This window comes from Saccostrea echinata, unplaced genomic scaffold (genome assembly GCF_033153115.1).
Source record: "Saccostrea echinata isolate AGI-Se365-2 ecotype Australia unplaced genomic scaffold, CSIRO_AGI_Sech_v1 ptg000012l, whole genome shotgun sequence".
In the NCBI taxonomy this organism is placed as follows: domain Eukaryota; kingdom Metazoa; phylum Mollusca; class Bivalvia; order Ostreida; family Ostreidae; genus Saccostrea; species Saccostrea echinata.
The window spans coordinates 13,795,282-13,821,694 of NW_026889761.1; the positions used below are offsets into that span (position 1 = coordinate 13,795,282).

The window sequence follows — 26,413 nt, forward strand, 5'->3', positions numbered from 1 at the left end:
TAGTAACAAATGAATACATACTCTAATTGGACAAGAGGAAAATGAATAAACTTGTAATGCAGAATGTACTTTACGAAAATAAAATTTAAGGGGGTGTCCCAAATAAGAATGATCAATGTCAGAAAATGTTTGAAAATGCCAGAAATCCATAGTCATCTGTGAGATAATGTGTTTATTGTTGACCTATGCAGATAAAAGACAATTCTCTTAAGGGCAAATGCAGGCAAAATAATGTTTAGAACCATGAAGAGAAGACATAGTGTGTTGAATATAACAGTTTTTGGAAAACAAAATGAAAGGATATTTTAATAAGGTATAAAAATTAAAACATCAAGGAATATTTCCAAGATAAAACAAATTGACATCATGCAGCCTATGATTTTATGATAGACGTTGTAAATCATTCTGGACGATGGTTGTCATACAACATATATATATCAACGTGTGGCCTTTTTCCATGAATGTCGCTTATGTCGTAATTAGATTGGCTGTACATTAGAAGATCATCCATCAATATATGGTTGCCAGCCAGGTACAAGTCGGCCAAGTGTTTCTTTTAAAATAGATAGGTATATATTCAGCGTTTGTAATAATAATACTTCTAATATATATATATATATATATATATATATATATATATATATATATATATATATATATATATATATATATATATATATATATATATATATATGACGGCTGTTAGAAAAGTTCGCGGACAAGTTCCATAGTGAGTGCGCTATTTGCATGAAACCAATAAAATTCTGCAGATAAAAACTACACGTATTTTACAATAAATATGCAAAAAATTGGTGTTTTCCGATAAATCTTTAAAAAAATATATACAGGTAAATTATTTAGATAAAGCATGCTTCACAGAGCATGCCACTTTTTCGCACATTTACATTACATAGAAATTTTTCCGGAATTAAAAATTGCAATGTTGTGAAAATTCACCTGTGGAATCAGGTGCCATTGAGGAGTGAGCATCCCCTGCAGACCAGTCAGACCCGCTGTGTGGTCCTTGTCATGTTCTGGAAAAACAGATAAATCCGTAGACAATTCAATGTGTAAATAATGGCCTAACAATTAGTATGAAAAACGTCAGTCAGCATTGGACGTAATGATAGCGAGTATTTGCTGATGAGGTCATTGTATCGACCAAAGAATTTGCGAAATGATGACCTTAAAGGAGACGGTTGATATCATTGTTTCATTTCAACTTGTTTGTCAAAAGCTTGCCCCGTTTTAGAAATTGTGCATACGTTGCGCATGCTCTTGCTTATCGAATCAACTGTGAGACATAAACCCCATATGTAGGTGATAAGAGTATATTGCTACATAAGTAAGGAAAGTTGACGAAATGTTAAAGTCATCACATTTATCATAAAGTTTTCTTGTTAGTTTACCATTAACGTCCTTTTCTAGTAAAATATCCAAATATGAAACAGATGTGTCAAAATTGTTATTAAAACATGATAATGATGATTATTATTTACATATATGATTACATTTAATTTGAAATCGGATAGAAACATTTCGGTGCAGTGACTGACATTTAAGAGAACCATTCGGTATAAAACATCTATGTTTACCTCTAGAAAAATTCTAATTATAGCAACAGACCTAGAGGTATAAAGAGAACATTTCAAATATGTAACAGATCTGTGATATAATATTGTTTTTGTTGAAATTGACACGTTTACAAACCGAAAAAATGTGTTAAATTAAGATAAATAATACCATTTCTTAGATTGCAAGAAAAATTTCAGGTTAGTGATACAATCTTGTAAGATACCAAATGACCTTTATACAGGATATTCAATGTTTTGTAGATAAATATGGAATTTATGTCACGTGTGGGACAGAATTTTTTGATATTTTCACGAGTGCGAGGCACGAGTGTCTCACGAGTGAAATAAATTCCATATTGAACTACAAAACATTGAATTTTCTGTTTATTACATTTTCTTAGATTTTCCCTTTGCCTCTGTCTTTTCGTAACACAGTGTCATAGGCTGTGATGTCATAGTTAAGCGATTGCGAGATTGAAAAACATTGTAAACATGGGTTTTTAAAGACATAATTATTTGGAAAAACTTTGGCAGTATTACTATTAGCCTCTGTCAGGATGGCTCAATGACTCTGTCTAATAACAGGCCGGGGATTTTTTTTTTAAAAATCACTCTTCTTGAAGGGAAGTAAATTCGTACGTTTTGCCGCACTTCTGATATTCTCACACTGTGAGAATACCATTTTGATATCCTTTCACACTGTGTCAGAATATCACTTTTATTCGATAAATAAATTACAGTATTACACTGTTGAAAATGTAATAAAAGATTATATTCCTTAGCAAATAAGGGTATTGATGATACTGACAGAGTGAGAGTCGTTAGGCCATTCTCCGTGTTCTGGAGTTGGACGATGAGTTGCTGTTGCCTTTGTTGTCACTATTCGTGTTGTAAAATAATGGGTTTATTATAATTAGTAGGGTGAATTTCATTCTGAAAAAGTAGTAATGTCCTTAATATATTATTTCAATGTCGTAAAGGAGGGGGAAATAAACTGACGTGGACACGCATGTGATAGGATATATCTGCGCCGCGAGAATTCCATCGGCATCGAAAGCAAGTTTTTTGACTTGCCTAGATATCCGAGCGGTCTAGCGCGCTATTCATGTACTGCTAGAAGACAGATTCCGTAGGTCGCGAGTTCAACCCCGGTCTAGGGCGAAATTGGGTATCCTTATAAAAGTAAATTTCTTTGTACATTCTATAGTGCTTTATATATATATATATATATATATATATATATATATATATATATATATATATATATATATATATATATATATATATATATATATATATATATATTGAATGCTGTCTTCCATGTTTCGATAAAGTTATATGTTTACTTCTGATTTCAGCAAACTAAACGCTTGATCCCTTATGCTTAATTTTCCCTGCCCACAAAAATTTTGTCAATCTGATTGGTGGAGTTCAATAACATTGATAAACCATTGAATAAGTTTTGCTTAAGGATCAAAGAGTTTTGTTGCCAACGTTGTTTGAACAAACTGTTTCTTTTGATGTAGAGCAAAGTTGTTTTAAAGAACTGCGAACGATAGTATTGTTCTGCCGCCTACCTCCAAGTCAAATTTCAAAAGTTAAGAGATTTGAATGATTTTTCATATTTATATCAGATTTCATATCTATATCAGATATCTATGTGAAGTTTCATAAAACATAACTTATTTGGGAAAACAAAGACAGATAACTCTTTAATTCTGGTAAAAATCACTATAGAAATCAAAGGAAAACGGAAAATATTTTTAAAACATCTCTCTCCCCCCCCCCCCCCCCCCCGTGAATCAAAAATTCCTTTTATGGGTTTTATGAATTGTTATTTCACAAATTCCTACAAAAGCTTTTGTTGTTTCACGGGGGAAAACATATGTTTATAGACAAAAAACTGCAAAATCGGTCATTTTATTACCAATTTCAAATGAAATTACAAATAAAATAAGGCCATTTATCAATTTTTTATCTTCAATTTTACATATTAAGTTAAACATACAGTAAGACCTAGGGATCATTTATTCAAATCCATACGTTTTTGAAAATCTAGTGATTTTTAAAGCCTGATTTCAATACAATAATAATATCAGAAAGAAACACCTTTAAATTTCGCTCATAACCGTCCCCCAGTTCACATGTATTAACAAATAAGTAACAGCTGTTTAATTATTCATCATTAATTGATATTTGCATTATACGAGATCTTACGGAATTGCAGTTTGAAACTTCACAATTTGGGTCTGACATCTTTTTAACACTGATACGTTAATAAATGAACTGATCAGATCCTTTTTTTTTTTTACCTTGAATTTCAAATTACTATTAAGTTGCAAATTTTTAACGAATAACCGACTAAAAAATTTTCAGTCGATAGTCGGTATGATCGAACGATATTCAAGTACTCGAATATTCGTTGACATCCGTAATATATATCCTAAGCACCAGATTATACTAAAACTAATTTCAATGTTCTGCTTATTAAGGTCTTTTTCAATGATAGTAAAATAATCGTCAAAAGGTGTTTCCAAGGCACTAATTGAGACTTTTATGTTAAAAATACCTACTAAGTTTTGATTGAATAAAATAAGTTTATCACCTATATATTATTCTATGACTAAGGTATTGTATTTAGATTGATTTTGAAATCATTAATTGTTTTAAACCGAAAATATTCTACGGAACACTGACCTAATTTTATGAACAATTCCAATGTTTTACATGAAATTTACAGGTTTTGGCATCATTATTGAAGCATAATTGAACACTCCTTAATGAAATATATGGAGATAAGAACAGTATTTAAGCTCAAAAGTCCATTCAATCAATACAAATCGGGAGCAGAGCAAACATCAGAGGTGGCATTATGGTGCCTTAATACAAAAACATGACACCGTAAGACAAGTATTATTTAATGACAGGATATCTCTGTCTGGTCAGTGGTTGTCGTACAACATATATATGGTGACATTTGGCCTTTTTCCATGGTTGTGGCACATGTCGTAACTAGCTTTGCTGTACATTAGAAGATCATGCATCAATACATGGTTCCCAGCCATGTACAGTTCCGCCATATGTTTCTTTGTAAATAAAAAACATGTTCGGTAAAACAATGAAAACAGAACAGAACTTTAGATATAGCATTAGTGTTATTGGTAAGATTGACCCGTATATTTTATTAATATTTCACAATAAAAATAGATTGTACATGAAAAGACATTATAGAGAATAGTATGATATGAAGGATTTATGTTTTTTTTCATAATTGATTCATACCTCACTTCTTACCTCCATTTCATACATCTTTAAAGGAGAATGCAGATCACTCCGATGTTGATATGGAACATGGTAGCAGTGGCAGTATTGTACAAGCCTGGAGGAGTGAAAATGGCAAAGGAAGTGCTAAAATGAATACAATTGGTGTGTAACCTTTGCAAAGTCTCGGAACCGTTCAAACACATGCTGTGCAATTATGAAATGGAGAGATACATAGATAACATGTGTATAACAAGCAGGCTGAAAAATTTACGAAATTAAAGCAATTTGAAAGAAAACAGTTTTTAAAGAGTAGGTGTTATTATCTTATTCTAAAACTAATATAAATCTCACGGCAATATGATCGTAGTAGTAGTAAGAGTTTGACCATTCTCCGTGTTCTGGGGTTGGACGATGAGTTGTAGTTGTTGCCTTTGTTGTCATTTTTCTGGTTGTAGAAGCATGATGTATAGTGGCAGGATTGATTTCTTGCTAGAAAAGTCAGGTTTGAAATACAATCATTATTAATTAAAATCATTAGAATTACTAATTCTACAATAAACTGATTATATCATTAATGTAAACTTGCGTGTTTCAAAGTAGTTAATAAAAATGCGCATGCCTCAATACAATCATGAAAAGGAATGACCGAAAGATAACTTATGTTAAATTTTCAAAATGTATTATCATCTCATTTAATTGCTTTGAAGAAAAATGTTTGTCATTTTAAAGGTGATGAAATTTTTATCAGTAAATGCCGACTAGGTGTTCCTCTACAATTTATACTTTCATTAAAACATCTGTATAACTGGTTCAATTAATCTTATTTATCGCTCGCAAATTGTATTACTAGGGTTTTATACTCACAAAAAATGCACAAAAAACACTAAGCTGGATTAATACTAGTAATTTGCAGTCCATAATCATCAATGTTTTGGACAGTGAATGTGATCTTATCTCACATGTGGCCTTGTGATTCTAGATCTCTATATATACAAGTAGATCAACATATTTTTAAAAGTTTTTCGACATATATATTTATACGACTGCTACAATGTATATAGTGCATTAAATAATGATGTTAGTTCTTTTGATGAAGTATATCACTAGTCTGAGTGATTATATAACTAGAAAGATAGAGGAGTATGTGTAAGAGGGAGAAAATTTATGTTTAAAATTTTATCATTGTTAATCATTGTTAATATATATATATATATATATATATATATATATATATATATATATATATATATATATATATATATATATATATATATATATATATATATATATATATATATATATCTGTGGGTGGGTGGGTGTGAGGGTGCGTGTGTGTAGCATGGGATTTTAAAAAAAATTTACTGAAATGGTTTATTATTACTTTTTTTTTATTATTATTAATTTTCATCATTTTCATTTATTATCAAAAGTAATGTTATATTATGAAACGTTAAGCCCTGAAATAATTGTAAATATTTTGGTGATGTCACATGGTAGATTGCATTGCATGCTGGTCCTTTTTGTGCTTTTCCTGTTATTGGTGCGTTCACAATTCTTCCATTGGTTGATATTGGTAGTGCAATTTACCACTGGCAAAACATTAGTACCAATGTTTACCATTGGTAACTTTTATTGGTTACCAATTCTGCAGGCCAACCACATTCGCGGCAGAATTACCAACGCAGATTTTTCGTTTATTAGAGTCACCAACAAGATGGCTACCAGGACCATTCCTGGTAGCGTGAGTGACGTTTACTGAAATGATACCACTTCATATGAATTTAAAACTATTTAAGGAAGAATACAGTGTCATCTCTACATATTATTGCACATTTGATACAAATTTTTTGGCAAAAGAATATCACCTGAAGACAAGTGGTCCTAAAAAGTTTTGTCCTTAAGAATAATTTCATTTTTTAGCAGAGCAACAAACATGCCTTTTATTGAATTTATTATTTCTGAAAAATGGTGAAAAACTAAACATTTGCAGTTGGTAACCATTGATTACCACTGGTGACCATTAGTAACCAAGTGGTACCATTAATCACCTTTGGCAACCGTTGGTATAAACTTTGGCTGTTTTGTCCTTGGTTTACCAATATGCCGTTCACAGTTTTAAGGCAACTAATTGTACCATTGTTTAACATTGGTGCCAAAGACAGCCAACGGCAGAATCGATATTTGTACCAATGGAAAAATTGTGAACGCACCCATTGTTGGCAGAAAAACTGGCAAGACTAGATATTTCAGATATGAGCCAGATGTGGTAATACTAATATGCTGTAAACGACACATATACCCCTTGTTTGGGAAAAATTTATTTTTAAAGGGATAAACGAATAAAGAACCTTGAACACAATCAGCGTGTTACATATGTAATAGCATTGTTTAGCGACATAGCGTAATGTAAGGTATACTATACATATTAGGTTGCTATTCTATATCATGGAATGATTTATATCAAAACAAAGGTTTAAAATTTCGTTATCGATAAAGAGGATCAAGAATTTTCTTTCAAAATAACTGAGATGGTGCAATATCGCTTACTTGAGAATATTATTATATTATCAATAATTATTCTCAGCTGAGCATTACAGCACTAAAAAAGAACATTAAAACAAATATCTTTGGGCGATATCTTGAAATTAGGGAGTAGTCTCTGTCCATGCATGCATTTCGTTACACTGGAACAGGACATTAATATAGTACTGTCGTTTTCAAAACGTTAATCTTATTCCACTCTGTGACATGTTTTTAATATTTTAATGCTATTTTTCATGGAAAGAAAAGAAAATATTCTGATTTTTTATATATCTATAAAAGATTGAAAAGTCGAAATATATTTTTTCCATCTATTTTTATCAAAGTAAAAATGCCCTTTCTCTAGAAAGACAACTTCGAATAATAAAGTAAATGAAATTGTGATTGTGGAATAAAAATAAGATACCTTTTAGTATTATAAAGGTATGCTTTTTAGGTCACCTGAGCCGAAGGCTCAAGTGAGCTTCTCTGATCAAAATTTGTCCTCTGTCTGTCGTTATTGTCGTTGTCGTCGTCGTTGTTGTCGTCGTTAACTTTTCACAATTTCGTCTTCTTCTCCAGAACCACTTCAACCAAGGATACTCTGTGCAAAGTTTGGTTGAAATTGGCCCAGTGGTTCTGGACTGATTGATTATTATTGTTTTACGCCGAAATATTGCCAAATTGACGTAAAACAATAATTATCAATCAATCCAGAACCACTGGGCCAATTTCAATCAAACTTTGCACAGAGTATCCTTGGGTGAAGGGGATTCAAGTTTGTTCAAATGCAGAGAAAGACCTTCTTCCAAGGGGAGATAATAATGAATTAGTAAAAAATTAATGGCATCTTTTAAAAATCTTCTTCTCAAGAACCTCTGGGTTAGAAAATATAAAACTTGTGTGAAATCATCCTCAGGTAGTGTAGATTAAAGTTTGTTCAAATCATGACCCTCGGAGGTAGGAAGGTGCCACAATGGGTGATCAAAGTTTTACATAGGATTTCATAGGAAATATCTTCTTCTCAAGGACAACAAAGCCATTATTGATCTTATTTATATGGAAGAATCCTTGGGTAGTGTAGGATCAAGTTTGTTCAAATCATGACCCCCGGGGGTAGGGTGGGGCCACAATGGGTGATCAAAGTTTTACATAGAATTACATAGGAAAAATCTTTAAAAATATTCTTCTCAAGAACAGCCAAGCCATGATTGATCATATTTATATGGAAGCATCCTCAGGTAGTGTAGAATCAAGTTTGTTCAAATCATGACTCCTGGGGGTAGGGTGGGCCGTAATGGACAATCAAGGTTTTACATAGGAATACATAGGAAAATTTTTTTTAAAAATCATCTTCTCAAGAACAGCTAAGTCATTATTGATCATATTTATTTGGAAGCATCCTCAGGAAGTGAAGATTCAAGTATGTTCAAATCATGCCCCCCGGGGTTAGGGTGGAGCCACAGTGGACGATCAAAGTTTTACAAAGAAATTTATAGGAAAAATCTTCTTCTCAAGAACAGCAAAGTCATGATTTGTCATATTAATATAGAAGCATCCTCAGGTATTGTAGATTCAACTTTGTTCAAATCATGACCCTTCAGGAGTAGAGATGGGTCACAACAAGAAATCAAAGTTATACAAATAAATATAAAGGATATATCAATAAAAATTTTCTTCTCAATAACAGAAATGCCATGATTAGTCATATTAATTCAGAAGCATCTTTAGGTAGTGTAGATTCAAGTGTGTTCAAATCATATCCCCGGGGTAGGTCAAGGCCACAACGGAAGATCTAACGTATAGGAAAAATTCTTGAAAAATCTTTTAAGCCATGATTAGTCAAAGAAATATGGAAGCATCCTGAGGTAGTGTAGATTCATGTTTGATCAAATCACCACTACCCCCTCCCTCGACCACTTTTATATTCAAAGTTTTTAATACTGAACTGATTTCTGTTTTTTTTTCCTAGCTGAAGTGCTCAGGTGAGCGATGTGGCCGATGGGCCCCTTGTTATTACTATGTCCCCCCTAAGTTTAGTAGACAATGAATCTCTATGTTTCATTACAAAATATTTGCATAATTTTTTCTCTTCACAATAGTATTTTTTAATCAAATGATTTACAGAGAATTATTAGACAAAATTATTTTTAAATAGAATACATTTATGAGCAAAGGGAATATATGTGCAGAACTACAACGAACCAATAACTATTAACTCTATTTCAAAACTATCTTTACTATCCAACAAAATATCAGGAAAAATCAAATATGAATTAAAAGTACTCAAAACATATGGAAATTCGAATTGACTCGTAAGGAGCCGATTTTGATCTCAGATTTAAAATTATATGTTTTAGATTTATTAATTAACAATATACGTTGAGTCATTATATCCTATTAAAGTCAAAATAAAACAAACCATTGATTCTGATACACTTGTTAAGAAACACAATCTATCATTAAATCGAATGCTAACTAACGTTTTTCTCATTAACTAATTGTTAGGTCATTTATTACTCATTGAATTGTCTACGGATTTTTTCTGTTTGCCTCATCATGACAAGGGCGCACACGGCGGATGTAACCGGTCGACAAGGAATGCTTACTCCTCCAAGGCACCTGATTCGACTTCTGGTGTTTTTCTTTTGTCTGAAACTAACTGTTTCGCCATAAATACTGAAACACACTTGAACACTCCCAAATACAAAAATATGACATCTCCAGAAAATTATTATTTAACGTCAGACTTATATGTACTTCTGATCAGTGGTTGTCGTATAACATATATATGGTAACATTGGGCCTTTTTCCATGGTTGTGGCACATATCGTAGTTAGCTTTGCTATACATTTGAAGATCATTCATCAATACATGGTTCCCAGCTACGTACAGTTCCGCCATATGTTTCTTTGTAAATAAAAATATATTCGACAAAATGATGATAAACAGAAAAAAACCGTTAGATTTGTGATTATGTTATTGGTAATATTAACCTGTATATTTAATTAATACTTCGCAATAAAATCAATTTTAACTGAAAAGACATTATAGAGAATATTAAGGATTTATGTTTTTATAATTGATTCATACGTCACTTCTTACCTCCATTTCATACATCTTTAAAGGAGAATGCAGATCACTCCGATGTTGATATGGAACATGGTAGCAGTGGCAGTATTGTACAAGCCTGGAGGCGTGAAAATGGCAAAGGAAGTGCTAAAATAAATACAACTGTTGTGTAACCTTTGAAAAACACACATGCTGTACATTTATAAAATGGAGAGATACATAAATTACATGTGTATATAAAGAGCCTGGAAAATTTACGACATTGAGGCAATTTTAGAGTACAGGTTTATCAAGGGAATTATTTGTCAGCAATTGAAAACTAATATAAATCTCACAGCATGTGGATCGTAGTAGTATAAGGAGTTGGACCATTCAGTGTGTTCTGGCGTTGGACGATGAGTTGTAGTTGTTGTCTTTGTTGTCATTTTTCTGGTGGCAGGATTGATTTCTTGCTTGAAAAGTCTGGTTTAGAATATATTTTTTATATATTACTAATTCTGCAATGAAGGTGAAATGAAATAAATGTGGACCTGCGAGTTGTGTCAAAGTAGTTAAAATGCCTCAATACAAGCACAGATATGAATGACTGATAGAAAATAACTTGGGTAAATTATCATCTCATTTGATTATAAATTGCAGAAAATTGTTTCTGAATTCAAACGTAATGAAACTTTTATCGGTAAACGCCGACCAGTTGTTCTTCTACAATATATACTTTCCTAAAATACATTTGCTAGTTCAATTTATTTGATTTATCGCTCTCACATAGCATTACTATGGTTTTGTACTCACAACAAAAAATACAGAAAAAACACTAAGCTGGATTAAATGTAGTAATTTACAGTCCACAATCATCAATGTTTCGGACATTGAATGAGGTCTTATCTCAAATATGATCTTGTGACTTTAGTTCTCTGTGTGTAAGTAGATCAACATATTTTCGAAACATTTCACAAAGTGTTACTTTCATCTGATGTGAAACAGTCCTGTTTTGTTAGAACCAAGAAATCTGAGATTAAAGCCGTCTCCTTACGAGTTAATTTAAAACCTAAAATTTTGAATTCTGAAATTATCTACAAAACCTCGAAATTATTCTTGATTTTTTTTTCATTACATCGAAACAGTATTTTTTAAAGTTGTCTATTATAGATAACTTATTTAAAACATTTGTCAAAGTATATAGTTATCAGACTGCTATATAGTGCATGAAATAATGATGTCGGTTCTTTTGTTAACTTAGTCGCTAGTCAGAGTGATAATTTAACTAGAAAGATAGAGGAGTATGTCAGCGTTTTTAGCGTCATAGCGTAATAAAAGTGTACTGTAAATATGAAGTTAATATTCTATATCATGAAATGATTTATAGAAACAAAGTTTTAAAATTTCCTCAATACAATAAAAATCAAGAATTCTTTTTCTTAAATATCTAAGATGATGCCAAATTGATTACTTTAGGACAAGTAATTCATTCTCAGCTGAACATTATAACACTAAGAAAGAATGTCAAAACTGATATATTTGGGCGATATTTTGAAATCAGAGAGAATTCTCAATCAATACATAATCCTTTGATGTGAACTATCTACTGAGCATGTTTATTGTCTTATCTATTTAAGCATTTCGTTACTCTGGGACAGGGCAATACTAGTGATTAGAACTATCGTTATCAAAACGTGAATCTTATTCCACTCTGTGACATGTATATGTCATGTTTTATATTTCTGAAAGGTATTTTTAATGGAAAGAAAAGACGATATTCTATTTTTTTTTTAATATCAGCAATAGCTTGTGAAGTCCAATTATTACATTCTTCCATCTTTTTTAAAGCAATTAAAAGTAACTGTTCTCTAGAAAGACATGTTGGAATATTTAAATAAATTGATTTATAATTGATTAATAAAAATCAACTTCCTTTCAATATTAGAAAGGGTGCTATATATAATTATATTTCTCTTAAGTTTAATATACAATGAGGATCTTCCTTTCATTACCATATATTTACAAATGCAGATTTATTCTCCACACATTAATATTTTTTTTTAATCAAATGCTTTACAGATAATGATTAGAAAAAAGATGATTTTTGAAATAGAACACATCTATCAGTTGAATGTTCCTGGAGGATATATGCGCAGAACTACAACGAAGTAAAAACTATTAACTCTACTTCAAAACTATCTTTACTATCCAACAAAATATCAAGAACAAATCAAATATGAATTATTCAAAACTCATGGAAATTGGATATGACTAAGCGTAAGGAGCCAATTTTATTCTCGGAATTGAAGTAACATGTTTTAGTTTTATCAGTTAACAATATACGTTGATTCAATATGTCCTACTGAACTCGAAATAAAACACACAACCGATTCTGTCACAATTGTTTCATATCTGGATGTTTTACTAAAAAAGGAATTGATGGTAAACATACAATTAAACTTTATGTTAAACGTGATGATTTCAAAGTTTCTATTTTTTATGTAGCAATATACCTATATCATCTGGTCCAACAATAGAAAACGTTTTCTGATGTACTCCGACCGACCCATCAAAATTACCCTGACCTGATCATTATATTAAGTACTTTATTATTTGTTTAATTTTTTATTCGTTTCCGGGAAAATACTGCTGCATGTATTACAGGTCGTCAAAATTGCTTTAAACTTTGGGATGTTTGTCGCCCGCGTATTGCAGTGGTTAGAGCGTTTGCTCTAGAGTCGCGGAGTAAGTAGTTGATCCTTACGTCTCGGGTTCGAATCCCACTGTGGGACATGGAGACCTGTCCTTCAGATGAGACCGTATAATTCGAGGTTCCGTGTCTCAGTAGGTGCTGGCAAGAAAAAGATCCCTCACTGCTTGATTGTCCTGAGTGTCGAGTATAGGTATAAAATTTGCAGCCCTCCACCGGCTAGTGGTGGCGTCTCAATATGAGTGAAAAAATTCTCGAAAGGAACGTTAAACAAACAAAATAAATAAACTTAAAGTTGCATATATCTTTTTTTGACTGCAATTTACAAATGTTAAAAGTACATTGATGATCTTTAGGTAAGATTCAGCTAAGATTAAATGTGTAAATCTGTTATTTTTGTAACATTTATCAATGTAATACGTAATCAAGAAAAAAACTTACCTACCTACCCACCTTGAGAAATAAGGGTCGGAGTGTACACAAGTGCGTAATCTGCGTTCGAACAATTTCTAAAGCAAGGCAGGCTATTGACAAATACGTTGATGTTTCAAAGGTATGAACAATCTCGTTTAAGGTCAATATTTCACAAATTCTTCGGTTGATACATTGATCTTGATTCAATTATAACCTGCCAATAGGTCGAGTGTGACAATTTATTAAGATTGTTAGGCCACTATTTTCGTAATGAATTGTCTACTGATTACTCCGTTTACACGATCAATACATAGGGCTGAGCAGGCTCATGGTTGGCAACTGGTCGACAGAATATGCTTACTCATTCATGGCACCTGATCCCACCTCTGATGTGTACGAGGGTTCGTCTTTGCTCTGCTTTCAATTTTTTTATTGTTACGTGTAACTGACTTATGAGCATGATTATACTAGACGTTTTCTTAACATTTCATTTTAATCATATATATGTATTAGTATGCATTTGAATATTCGGACAAAAGAGAGTGCAAGGACGTTAAGTATGTATACCGCTAAAATAATTACGACAAAAGAGGAGCGTTTCTGTTGTGATGTTGTACAGAACCTTCGTCAAAAGACTGACTTACACTGGGTGTTTTGCATTTTATGTAGGCTACCATGCCAAATTTCGGCCGTTTTATCGGAATAGAAATCCATTTCTTCTATCATAAGAATCTGGCAAAGAAAACACAATACAAGATTTTCATGTACATTCCTGTTTAGCCGCCATAAAAAAACGATTTTCATAAATTCCTATTTACTATTCTTTGCTGCAAATTTTTCCGTCCATGATACTGTATTATACAGCGAAGGACCTAACGATGTCCAATACGAATTAATGGAAGCATTTATTATTTTTTCTCTCTACTCTCTATAAAGGTGAAGTATATTCTAGCTGCAATAATGTAGCCCTCTCCCTTTTTTTTTTTGGGGGGGGGGGGGGAGAGGGCTACAACTCCTTAGGATCTCCGTAATGGTGCAAGTGCGGGAGTGATTCACTCCCGCACGGATTTCGGATTTAATTATCAGTAAATGGCTATTTGATTAACATTTCTTACGTGAACTCCAAAAATGTAGTTATGCAAAACATAAATCAATCCAAACACACACAGAACAATCCATATATCGGTTATTTTTCGTGTATGTCAACATCACAACTTGAATTTATCCGCCATGTTTACTGACATGGATCGATTTTATTTTGGGACAGCCAATGAGACTAGGGATCTCTAGGGAGCGGATCTCTTTAGGAATTACCTTATTTTAGGCATAAATATCGCTGTTTACGAAAAAATGTCACATGGAATAGTTTTATTTATCAATATTTAGTGATGCAATACAGCACAATCATTTAGTAACCCCGAAAATCTACTTTACAAAGTAATTTATAATTTTCAAGCGCAAATCTCAGTGCATCACGCGAGAACTGTCATGGCTTCTGATGAGACCGACTGGTAAACAAGCAGATTTATTTTATCTGGTTTTCGCGTTTAACGGGCTATGTTGTTGACAGTGAATAAAAATTTCGCCTTTTTAGAAGTAAGTTGAATGTAAAAACAATTTATTTTGCCTGCAGTCGCCCGTATTTAAAAAATATATTTGCACCATTACAGAGATGCTGTGGAATTGTAGCCCTCTCCAGAAAATATCAGATAAAAAAAATCGGAGAGGGCTACATTATTGCAGCTAGTATATTCTGACTCCGATGGAGTTGTAATTATGTCCCCCCGACAGATGTCTGGCGAAATATTGTTATTGCTAGTCCTAAAATTTTGTCTACGAATGTTCTGGAATATGACTTGAAGAATCCTCATGAAACCTCACAAAAATGATATTCCCCAAGTCAAGATTTGTCATTTACATATGAAATTTTAAAAATGGCCACCATTTCCATGGAAACAGATGAAATATGGATTTTTAAAAGTTCCTTTCTCTCAGTGACTGCTAAGCTATTAGAATCTTAAAATGATTGTTCATTGTTCTACAAAAAATTAGAATGTGTCGAAGAAAGTTTGTCGCTATGTCAGGGAAAGAAAGGGCGTGTTTACTAGTAACAGTTCACTCTTTTTTTTTCTGGAAATATTGATGTCAGTGGCAGTTGTGTATTAACTTATTTCATGTACGCCTTATTGCAAAATTACTTTGCTAACCTTGTGCGACCTTGTTTACTCTGCTTTCAACTCCAATAATGCAGGGTTTGGATCAGTTCGGGTAGACATTTGATTTCAAATAAACTGTGATTTAGAGAGGTGTTTACGAATGCATCTAGAAGTTGGTTTGTAATTTTACAAAAATGCCCAAAAGACAACTTAATACAATACACATTGCATGATCTGTGCTGGGAACGATGTCATTCTCCCCAATCATTAAAACAACTACCAAGGGACCTAAAGCAAATACACTCTCCATGTCCTTAGATATTATATCGCGAACCTTCCTTCCACCCACATCCCTGTACAAAACGGAATGCGTTTTTCCCAGACCAAGATTTGCAGAATATCTATAATGTCATCACCGTGTTACAAGAATTCGTGAAAACGATGTACAATTGAATGACCAACAATGACTACCGAAGTTTTGCCCATTGAAGACATGATAAAATAATTTTACTCACCAAATACTTGATAAAATAAATAACAAACTTGAAAAAACGTCCGTCCTCCAAGGCTGTATATGGGAGAAGAGGCAGAGTGACGCACCGCGTGGCCGGAATTTTAATTGTTATATTTTGATTGGTCAATCTCTGCCTCTCCTAAGACATGAAACAAAATGACTATTATAATACATCACTATACAAAATTTCAGACTTGAACATTCAAGGAGGACACTTATTGATTACAATGGAAAAAAATTAAGTAAACTTAAATTTATTTATTTGTAGTTCATGATAAATATTCATAATTATTTGTGTCATGTTAGATCCTGAGGCAGATTTGAGGTAACCGTATGATAAAGATGTAAATTTGAATATTGGTAATACAATGTGATGTTTATTAGTAAGACCAGGAAGCATACAGAGATGATACAGTGTAAATCACTTACGCACAATATAAAAATGATAATTCTTGATTATGCTTCAGTGGTTTACACTGTATCATCTCCTGCTCACCAAACTAGACTCTCATTTAACATTTTTGATAATGAAATGTTGTTCAAGAAGAAAATTTGCTTTAAACTCAATTTTTATCTTTTTTAAAATTATCTTTAATGTGAAACCATAGCTTCATGTATCCGTGTATCCTCCGATAAACCTAAAAGAAAAAAAATCGCATGTGTAGTATAGGTATCCAAAGAATAAAGTCAGTCACGTGTTGCCTTCCAGGGTCAGTCGCGGGATCGTTTGCTTACATAAATAATGTAAACGGGGCTTATTTGTTTAAATAATACAGGAAATGAGAGGACTCTTTATAGATTAAAAAGGTGTTCAATTAATATGAAAAAGGAATTGGTGTCTAGAGTTTAGAGTATCTGAGGATGATAAATGACCTCCAATTGAATTATTGTTACATAAACTCAAAATAATCGTGCACCTTCCACAAAATCAACTCTCATGGCTAAAATTTTCATTCAGACAAAATAATAAAAGCTAGTCTAACACAGATGTGGTGGTAAGTTCGGGGAGCTGAACAAACATTTTGTTTTACAATAAACAAATCATCAATAGAATAATAATTAAAGGAAAAAGATACTAGGATCTTACAAAATGTGAGTATATAAGACAGCAGAACATAAATTCTTCCAAATTACCTTTTATTGTCCCTGCGTGTAAATACTTCAATGTCATATTACGGATATACAAGCTCTATGGTGGTGTTGAGATTTTTACCATGATCGATACACATATCATAATTGGTCTTGCTGTAGAACTGAAGATCGTTCATTGGGGTGTGGTGTCCAGCATCATACAAAGCATACATCCTTTTCTGTTATGTAAAGAAATCAATGAAACATGATAAAGATGAATAAATGTTAAAGGCATAATTTATCCCAGTTTTGGTTAGTTCCAGTCAAGGTCAAACTAACAGATACAAGTAGCAAAATATAACTCATTTTAAGGGAAATCATTTTTGAATGTTAAAATTGCATTACTCACTTCAATGTCTAAAGCAGTGTTTGGATCATGTGCGCTATCCCTCTCATCGTACGGCACATGGTAACACAAACATAATCTATTTAATCTCGTCACGTGGATAGAGCATATGTAATGCTACAAAGGGAAAAGGTATTGCTTCTAATAGTACGTATGTATAAATATAAAAATATTAAAAGATAAAAAATGGTAGATTTATGAACCCAGCCTTTGCTGATTGCAAAAACTTCCTGAAATATCATTGAAAATATTGATATAAATTAATAAGAATCATAACTAATCTAGTAAATACTTTAAAATCAATTACATCATCAACTATTTACTTACAGAAATGTTATCATAAAAGAAGAATGTGTAGCCGTATTCAAAGGACTCTGGGGTTGGCTTTTGAGTGGTAGTTGGGGTTGTTGGCTTGGGGGTTGTTGTAGATCGATGATGATGATGTGCCCCAAATACTACAGCCTTTTATTTCAAATTGTAAATTATATAGAGTCCTTGAGCATTTTACATAACGACCACATTCAATAAACTGAACCCCAACGAAAATTATCAAAACGTTTCCACGAGATTTTATTTGGAATAAATGTGTTTTACACCAATCAATATATCTTCACTCTTCACAAGTTAATTAATGTGCATGTATGGTTTTTATACATCATAATTTCAGAATGAATATTAATAATACAATCACAGGGTTAGGGAAAAACGACCCTCTACTCAAATATTATTTTTGTATAATAATGATACATTTCATACAAGAAAATAGAAATAAACTTGAAATTCGGGCAATTTCTAGTGCACCATAAGGTTTACTTAAACACCTAAGTGACAAATAATTGCTGAAAAGGTGAAGAATAAAATCTAGTGAAGAAAAATTTAGTGAACTATCATAGTTACTCAAATAGAGAAGAATAATTTCTCTTTAAACAATGAAAAGTTTGAAAACTTTAAGAGGACTGGATGGTCATGGTTATTTTTAAACTATCTAAACCTCTCGGAATAGAAGAGCTCTGTATAAAAATATAGGAATTACATTGATTATAGCTTTAAATGTGTCTTTTTCTTAATTGAATTATAGTATGGCTAGAAAAAAAAAAAATTATGGATCTGTTGGGGAATTTTTTAACCACCCAGTCTCTTTAAATAGTCAATAGAGAAAAAAGATACATACTACTACAAGCAAAAGACAAATAGGACTATATGAAATGCTACCTGCTGCCATTTCAGATACCATGCACTCACTGTGTGCCTTATCGAGAAATCGGAGGATTTACGTAAACAAATACGGACAAATCGAAATTTCACGTGAACTAAGGCGCTTATTCATTGAAGGCACGCCCTCTGAATATATATATATATATATATATATATATATATATATATATATATATATATATATATATATATATATATATATATATATATATATATATATATATATATATATATATATAAAGCACTAAAAACCAACAACACTGTATATCCTATGTGTCGGGTAGATACAAGGTCACGGATGAAAATTTATATAAAGCACTAAAAAAAGACCAATGACACGAACAATAAAATTTTTATTGTTCGTATCGTTGGTCATTTTTAGTGCTATATATATATATATATATATAGAGAGAGAGAGAGAGAGAGAGAGAGAGAGAGAGAGAGAGAGAGAGAGAATATAAAGGTGAGAATAACGAACTGTGATCAATCTCAAAAATCAAGTAAAGAATACTAATCGTAACAGTATCATTAATTCTGTTCAAAAAGAAAAAGACAGTTAATAAGACCATACATAAAAAAAAGGCGAAGATAACGAACGAACGGCAATAGATCTTAAAAATCTTTGGAAATTCAAGATGTGGGATCAGGTGCCTTACAGGAGTAGGTATTTTAGGAATGACTCTAATTCTTGGCCAAATTATTCGACTATAACCTGGTTTGGGTCAGTTTACGCTTTATAATCCGCGAAGCGGATTATAAAACAGCGTAAACCGACCCAAACCAGGTTATACTCGAAAAATTTGGCCAAGAATTAGAGTCATTCCATATAATTTAATTTTAAAATCATTTAATAACTATAGGTGTAAAATTTCGTTGCTTTTTTTTTTAGTTCAAATTTGCCGCTCAATAATACAACCGCAGTAACGGAAGTAACGGAAGTGATGGGAGGCGAGGGGAGGTAAAAACTGTTACATAGGCCTAGCAGCCTTGTTGTTTGTTTACATGTGGTAAGATCGAATTATTGTTTAAGTTAAAGGTACATTTATTAAATCTGGAATTTTCCATGAATCCCGAGGACTGGAAATGAGAGGATTGAATGGATACAGATGATTCAGCTGGTTGTCAGGGAGGTGTGTCCCCATACCAAACAAGGTTATACAGAAATAATTTGTGTTCCTTTTTGGATATTAACCAATCAGAGGCTAGAATACAAACAAAATTGAATTATTCCCGGTTCACCGGTCACACCGCTGTGAGCCCTATGTATTGATCAGGAAGACGGATTTTAAGTCTAAAATCAATGGCCTAGCAGTTGGTATGAAACATAATTACGACCCAAAGATGACTCGTATTTTGCAAATAGTCTTTCCTGTTAGTTTCCTGTTTTTTTTTTAATCTTGAGTAAATCCTTGTCTTTTGTTAATTTGGAATTTTCGATTTAAAACCTTAATTGATATCATTTTTCTGGAATAAAATCAACAAGAAACCAGTGAATTATAAATATGATAGGTTATCCTGTTCAAAAAGCAATCTATTTTCTAACAAGTTGCTGTCCTTTAAACAAGGACTGCAATACGTGGACCATATGCATGTGTTTCGAAACGAAATTCAAAGAAAATTTCTAGATTTAGTGAGTTTACAAAGGTGTAATTAAGTTTAATCTTTTTTTCGAATTTTCATCGTTATTTAAGTCTGCTTAATTAGGCTGTAATAATAAGAAAAATCATGACCTTGAAATGATATGAATATGAAATGTTGATCTAGGTATCTATCACAATTGTAATTTAGCCTTTAAAATTAACAACAGAAGAAAAAGAGGCTTAAGCGTGCAGGTATCGTAATCTCCATTGGCGTATCCAGGGGGGGGGGGGGGTTCGGGTGTTGGAACCCCCTTCATTTTTGCAGAAAGAGGAAGAGAGAGAGAATGTTTATTCTGTAATATATATAATTTTTTACATCTAGTATTTTCAATAAAATATGAAGTACTTCAATCTCTGCCCTTTCTGCTCTCTAGATAGAGTTTTGCTTATTGCTTCCTCCGTGTACCTTCACAATACCGGTCCTGGGCCTCGACCACCCACATGTAACATGAAATATTTCACTTTGATATCATCGGAAGATTCCAGCGAACGAACGTACGGCTATGCCATTTTTGGACCATCTTCTAAAGTAACTAACTGTAAGAAGTATGCATAAAAAGTCATGAAAGGGAGTATCCATAAGAGAATATTATCCTTTACAAAAATTTTGATATTTCTTATGCAAAAGTACATGACAATTAATTGTCATGTACAAATTTTGCCTAAGAAATATCAAAATTTTTGTAAAGGACAATATTTATCTCCTTATATTATGGGGATATTTTAATCAATCAAGAGAAATGTTCAAAATGTCCCGTAGTATGTGAGGGAGGGAGGCTCACTTTTTCTTAAAAAAAATCTTTTGTTAGAATTTGAATATATAAGTTTCAATTTGCACTGGAAGCTCCCCCGCACTTTTTGTTGCGGAAAGGTTCAAAATACAGAAAATCAAACATTTAAAAGAAATCAAAATGTACCGAAAAGTTAGACGAAGCCCCCCCCCCCCCTTAAATAGGATTTTACAGGGTGGTGCACAGGTTGTTAATTTATTTATTTAATTCTGCTTGTCAACTCTTTTTGGAGGTTGCCCCCTTTGAAAACCGTTGCTACGGGCTTGAATGTAAGTGCCTGTGGTGTGACTTAGAACCCCCCCTCCCCTTTACTAAAGGGCCTCGAGTTATCTTAAACAATGCTAAGTTATAGATTAACTCGATCAATTTAAAAACACACAAAAAAGATTAATTTTGTATGTGTGTGTGTGTGTGTTTTTCTGTCTCTTTTAAATAACGGAATGGTTAAAATACAACACCTGCAATCGTAACTTCTCGGCAGAAGGTCTGAGATGATGCGATTGACAATCTTATCGCACGTGTGTAGACCTAGGCTAGCACAGGTGTGTGTACTGTTTGCTAGTGACGCTTAGACTGGTGACGGTATTTGCTACAGACATGAAGAACTATACACCAGTTTCATAACATGTACAGTTTTTTTTTCTAGTGAAAATTGGAGTAAATTAAAAGTCGAATATTTTGGATATGGGGTAACCCATATCTATTTTTGTTACAACGACCGTCAATGCATCCATGGACAAGTTCATTGGTTACTCTGAAAGGTGGCACAGTTTTACCTTTCGTTAACATTTTCTACAATGATCTGCCTACTTTGAGTGATTGTACTTTCGTAGCAAAGTTGTTAAATTTTATTCCCGATTGGCCAATAGTTTTGTCATTTAACTGAGAAAAAAAATCGGGCTATTTCGATACATGTAATGCTTAACGGCTGGGACTTGACATCTGATATTAGATTTATACGGAAGTATCCTATCATTGGAATGATAGATGGTACACGTGTAGCACAGATCTGTAGTACGCAGAATTTTTTTTTTGATGTTTCTCCCTCTCCCCCACATGGAAAAACATTGCTACAGGCCTTTATCAAGCTATATTTGGATTGCTGTCTATCAAATTATTTTGCAAACCTTGATGCACAAAACTAATGCCGGTAAACATGGCAAAGACTATCTTTTAAAACCTAGTCGTTTTAATTCAACATGTTCAAGCTGTTAAGCTATCTCTATAAGTTCTTCCTACTTATTTAAAATGCTTGCACCATAGAATTTAGTTTGTATATAAGGATATATGTATTAAAGAGAAATTCAGATCTTGGTTACGCCAAAGAATACATAAATACGATGTGCAGATTTTAGAGCGAGGTTTGCCAATGATTGGCATATTCTAATTCGAATAGGGCGAATTGTTCAACGGGCAAGTTGTCTTAGAGGCGAACTCTCTAGCATCCTCGCGCATGCGTAGCCTGACGTAAGCCCATGGCATCCGGTTTAACTCCGCTAATATATTTTCTGCGTGGACCTCAGGGTCCACGCAATGACTGTGTTGAATTTCTTTTTTCTGTAGGCCCCTACCTCAATTTCCCAGGCTTTTTCTGGATCTTGCAATGCTTCTCGCTCTGTTTAAGGTACAAGGTAGCATACACAATCATTTATTCAATCTGGTTACATGTCCGGTGCACAAGTAATACTATGGTTCGACAAGCTTATCTTTTAAAAAGATTGGTGAGCTAGCGCTGTAGCATAATAAAATACAGAAGAAGATATCTGAACCATTTGTTAAATTTGCTGAATCGATTAATTATTAATAGGAAGGCAGATTGGTGCACTGGGGGTCGAGTTTGGGGGGGGGGGGTGTCACAATTCAGAATGGTGAATCTAAGAGTGTGCTTCACGTCGGCAATGGCATAACTCCTAACTGTGCTTTAAGCATTCTGTATTTTACTGTAATTTCAATTTCGAGGTGAAAAATAAAAGGTCAGTAGAACCAATGAGCACCTTTGGGTCTTTCCGGCAAGCTCGGAAAACATATCCGAGGTTGCCGCGGTTTTCCGAGCTTGCCGGAAAGATCCATGAAGGTAGATTAGAAAAGCTTTGTATTCATTACAACTTTAGAAATAACAGTCTTGGTTTTATAAGACCCGAGATACTGTTACTTTTTGTTCATTTACGTGCAGGTTAGACAACAAAACACGAAACTTCAGATCATATGTATTTTCAGATGATAAACACTAAATTGACATGTCTTTCCGAAATACTCTGAAAAAGATTTTTGTTGTTGTCGTTTTTTCCGAGCTTGCCGGAATTATCCACTAAGGTGGTAAAACTGTAAGGAAAGCTAGATGTCTAGAATCTTGGCATTATATGGCCAAATTTTTTCTTGTACTTTTATGTGTAGGTTAGACAATAAATTAAAAAAAAATTCAGAATCCAGATCTAGACTGGTATTGACTGTCTCTAACCTACGAAATGTATATCGCGCATATCAGACAGGAAAGGCCAGTGTAAATTCGGATCATTTCTATTTTTGTATGAAAAAACGAAATTGTTATCGTACAGTCTATCTACAGTAGTTTTCCCAGAATCCCCGACCGTGAAGTCGAGCATGCGTATTTCAGAAATATAGACTAACGTAGTTGCTAGCGCTCGAGAGCGCTAGCAAAAATAATAGTGCACAAAATATTTTACGTCAGTTATAGTAATATTGAAATACATGTATGTTATAGTAACATAAAAAAGGAAAAATGTGGAAATGCTGAAAAGTGGTTAAATAACGTTCAAATTCGTTTTTTAAAAAACTAATCATACATTAATTTCTCCTCTTGCAGGACTAGTTATTGTGTTGAAACTAAATATGTAATTAAAAGGTGATACAGAAATATGATCATACATAAAAAAAAAAGAATGAGCAGCCGAATTCACTATGTTCAGATGTGCTGAGGACACTTGGACGGGGGCTTGTTGACCTAATGATAGTAGAGTAGGTCTAGGATCTATCTCCTAGAAGCTATGATAATTTTGGAATTGTTAATATTTCCCATACTAGTATAATTAGAATGGGACGTTCTATGGTATTGATTGCTATCATGTAAGTATAAGTTCAATGAGCATAACAAATGAAATGTAAAGAAATCGAAGAGTGATCTTGCTCAAAAGCCCATTTAACAATACAAATTATTTGCAGAGCTAACACAGACCTCTGAAAACAGAGGTGGGATCAGGTGCCATGTAGGAGAAGTCATCCTCTGTCGACCAGTTACACCCGCCGTAGGCTCCTTACATTGTCAGGTAAATTGAAAAATCCGTAGACAATACAGCATGAAAATATTTGCCTACCAATATTTCTATGAAAGACTTCCTTATTTGTAAACAAGCCATTATACCGGTAATAGAATTTGCTAAATGTTGACTTTAAACGAGATTGACAGAATCTTATATCGTCAACTTATTTGTCAACAGCTTGCCTCGTTTTGTTCGTACGTAGAACATGCTCTTGCGTATCGAATCAACTTGGAGACATAAACACCATATGCAGGTGATAATGGTATTGCTACATGAATAAAGCAAGTTGACGATAGACAAAAATTGAAGTCATCACGTTTATTTGTTAGTTTGCCATAAATGTCTATTTCTAGTAAAACAACCAAATAAGAAACAGATGTGTCAAGTTTAGAAGTTCAAGTTCTTTATTTCTTTTTGTCACACGACACATCAGAGTACATAAAGCAATAACTAAACATATAATATACAGTTTTATAAGGTGTAAAAAACATCAGAGTGAGCATACTTATAGTAATAAATAAATAATTAGTACATGTAAGTATAGAAGACGTATTAATATACATATCACAGGTAAATTGTAATTATGACTCTCCGGTGTCTTTTACTTCGAGTTTAATAGAATATATCGAATCAACGTAGGAATAAAATGAATATTGTTAATTGATAAAAGATAAAAAGTCGTCGATATACCTAAATATTGAATTGAAGGTCATAGCAAGAGACTTCTTTTCATGTGGAAGTTTTTTTTAATAACTTCTACTTCATAGGAATACAAAACAGATCTGCTAATAACGGGGCACAATTATTACCGATAGGAATTCCAACAGATTGTTGGAAACATGGAATGAAAAATTACATATATATATTGTCAATGAGAAACTCAAGCATCTCTTTTGTACTTGTGTGTAAAATCAGTAAGTTATTTTAACAAAATAAGTTTGCAGATGGCCATTCACAAGGTAAGCAAATTTACATTATTTTCATATAAATTGGCCACAATTACAGTACTATTTTTATACACCACAAGAACATTATTGATGTTTTGAACAACTTCAATATGTCTCGTATATATATTAAATGATGCAATGGCTTAGAGATTAGATACATAAATGATCTTGATTTATTAAATGATTGTGATGTCCGTAAGCATTTTTCAGATAAAGAGGAATCTGAATTTTTTAATTACTTATACCTTAAATCATACGAGCAATCTTTTCTGTACAAATTAATTATTAAATTATTTATTGAGGAATGGAATACTAGTAGTCTGCAGGTAAAGGTGACGTGAATACCGCGGTCTTAGAGTGCACGTAACTTTTCTGACCTTAATCTTATCTTTTATACCCAAATTCTAGGGAGACATCTCTAAATTAACTCTGAGCTAAAATCTTTTTTAAGAGGAAAAATATCGGAGTAAAAGAGGCGTTTCATGGAGGAACAAACATCTACATAAACATGTATTATTAGATATGTTAAATCAATTTTGAATTTCAAATGTTGAATTAAAATTTCTTGAATTTCACCTGAATTGAAAAAAAAATCCAGTATATTTTGGATAAAATTATTATACATTAAATATATACAGGCGAGAATTGACTCTTAATTCAGAATTATGTAAACTTAAAATACATATTACGACAATAATACAACAAATTCAAGCACAATAAATAATTCTTCCTCACATGCCAGAAATTTCTTATCTTTTTGGACAACCTCAGTTGACTTCGCTGCGTTCTAACTCCAAAACTGTGAATTGATATTCGATTAAACTCTAGTCACATATAAAACCACTCAATTAAATTGAGTTAA

At 32.8% G+C, this 26,413-nt stretch overlaps 3 protein-coding genes across 3 annotated transcripts; all 3 read right to left on the reverse strand.

The window, feature by feature from the left end:
- Positions 1-4,475: 4,475 nt before the first annotated feature.
- On the reverse strand, positions 4,476-5,765 carry LOC133185973 (uncharacterized). Its single transcript, XM_061321260.1, has 4 exons — positions 5,703-5,765; positions 5,190-5,327; positions 4,869-4,982; positions 4,476-4,660 (listed from the first exon to the last, which is right to left on the reverse strand). Exons 1-4 carry the CDS (start codon positions 5,760-5,762, stop codon positions 4,517-4,519), a joined length of 456 nt encoding a protein of 151 aa, XP_061177244.1. The 5' UTR covers positions 5,763-5,765; the 3' UTR covers positions 4,476-4,516.
- Positions 5,766-9,838: 4,073 nt separating this feature from the next.
- Positions 9,839-10,871, reverse strand: LOC133185974 (uncharacterized). The gene is made up of 3 exons (XM_061321261.1): positions 10,766-10,871; positions 10,464-10,577; positions 9,839-10,268 (listed from the first exon to the last, which is right to left on the reverse strand). The coding sequence occupies exons 1-3, from the start codon at positions 10,853-10,855 to the stop codon at positions 10,125-10,127; spliced, it is 348 nt and encodes a 115-aa protein (XP_061177245.1). The 5' UTR covers positions 10,856-10,871; the 3' UTR covers positions 9,839-10,124.
- A 6,504-nt stretch (positions 10,872-17,375) lies between these two features.
- Positions 17,376-18,902, reverse strand: LOC133185032 (uncharacterized). Its single transcript, XM_061320095.1, has 4 exons — positions 18,893-18,902; positions 18,008-18,135; positions 17,684-17,797; positions 17,376-17,513 (listed from the first exon to the last, which is right to left on the reverse strand). Exons 1-4 carry the CDS (start codon positions 18,900-18,902, stop codon positions 17,376-17,378), a joined length of 390 nt encoding a protein of 129 aa, XP_061176079.1.
- Between the last annotated feature and the right edge of the window lie 7,511 nt (positions 18,903-26,413).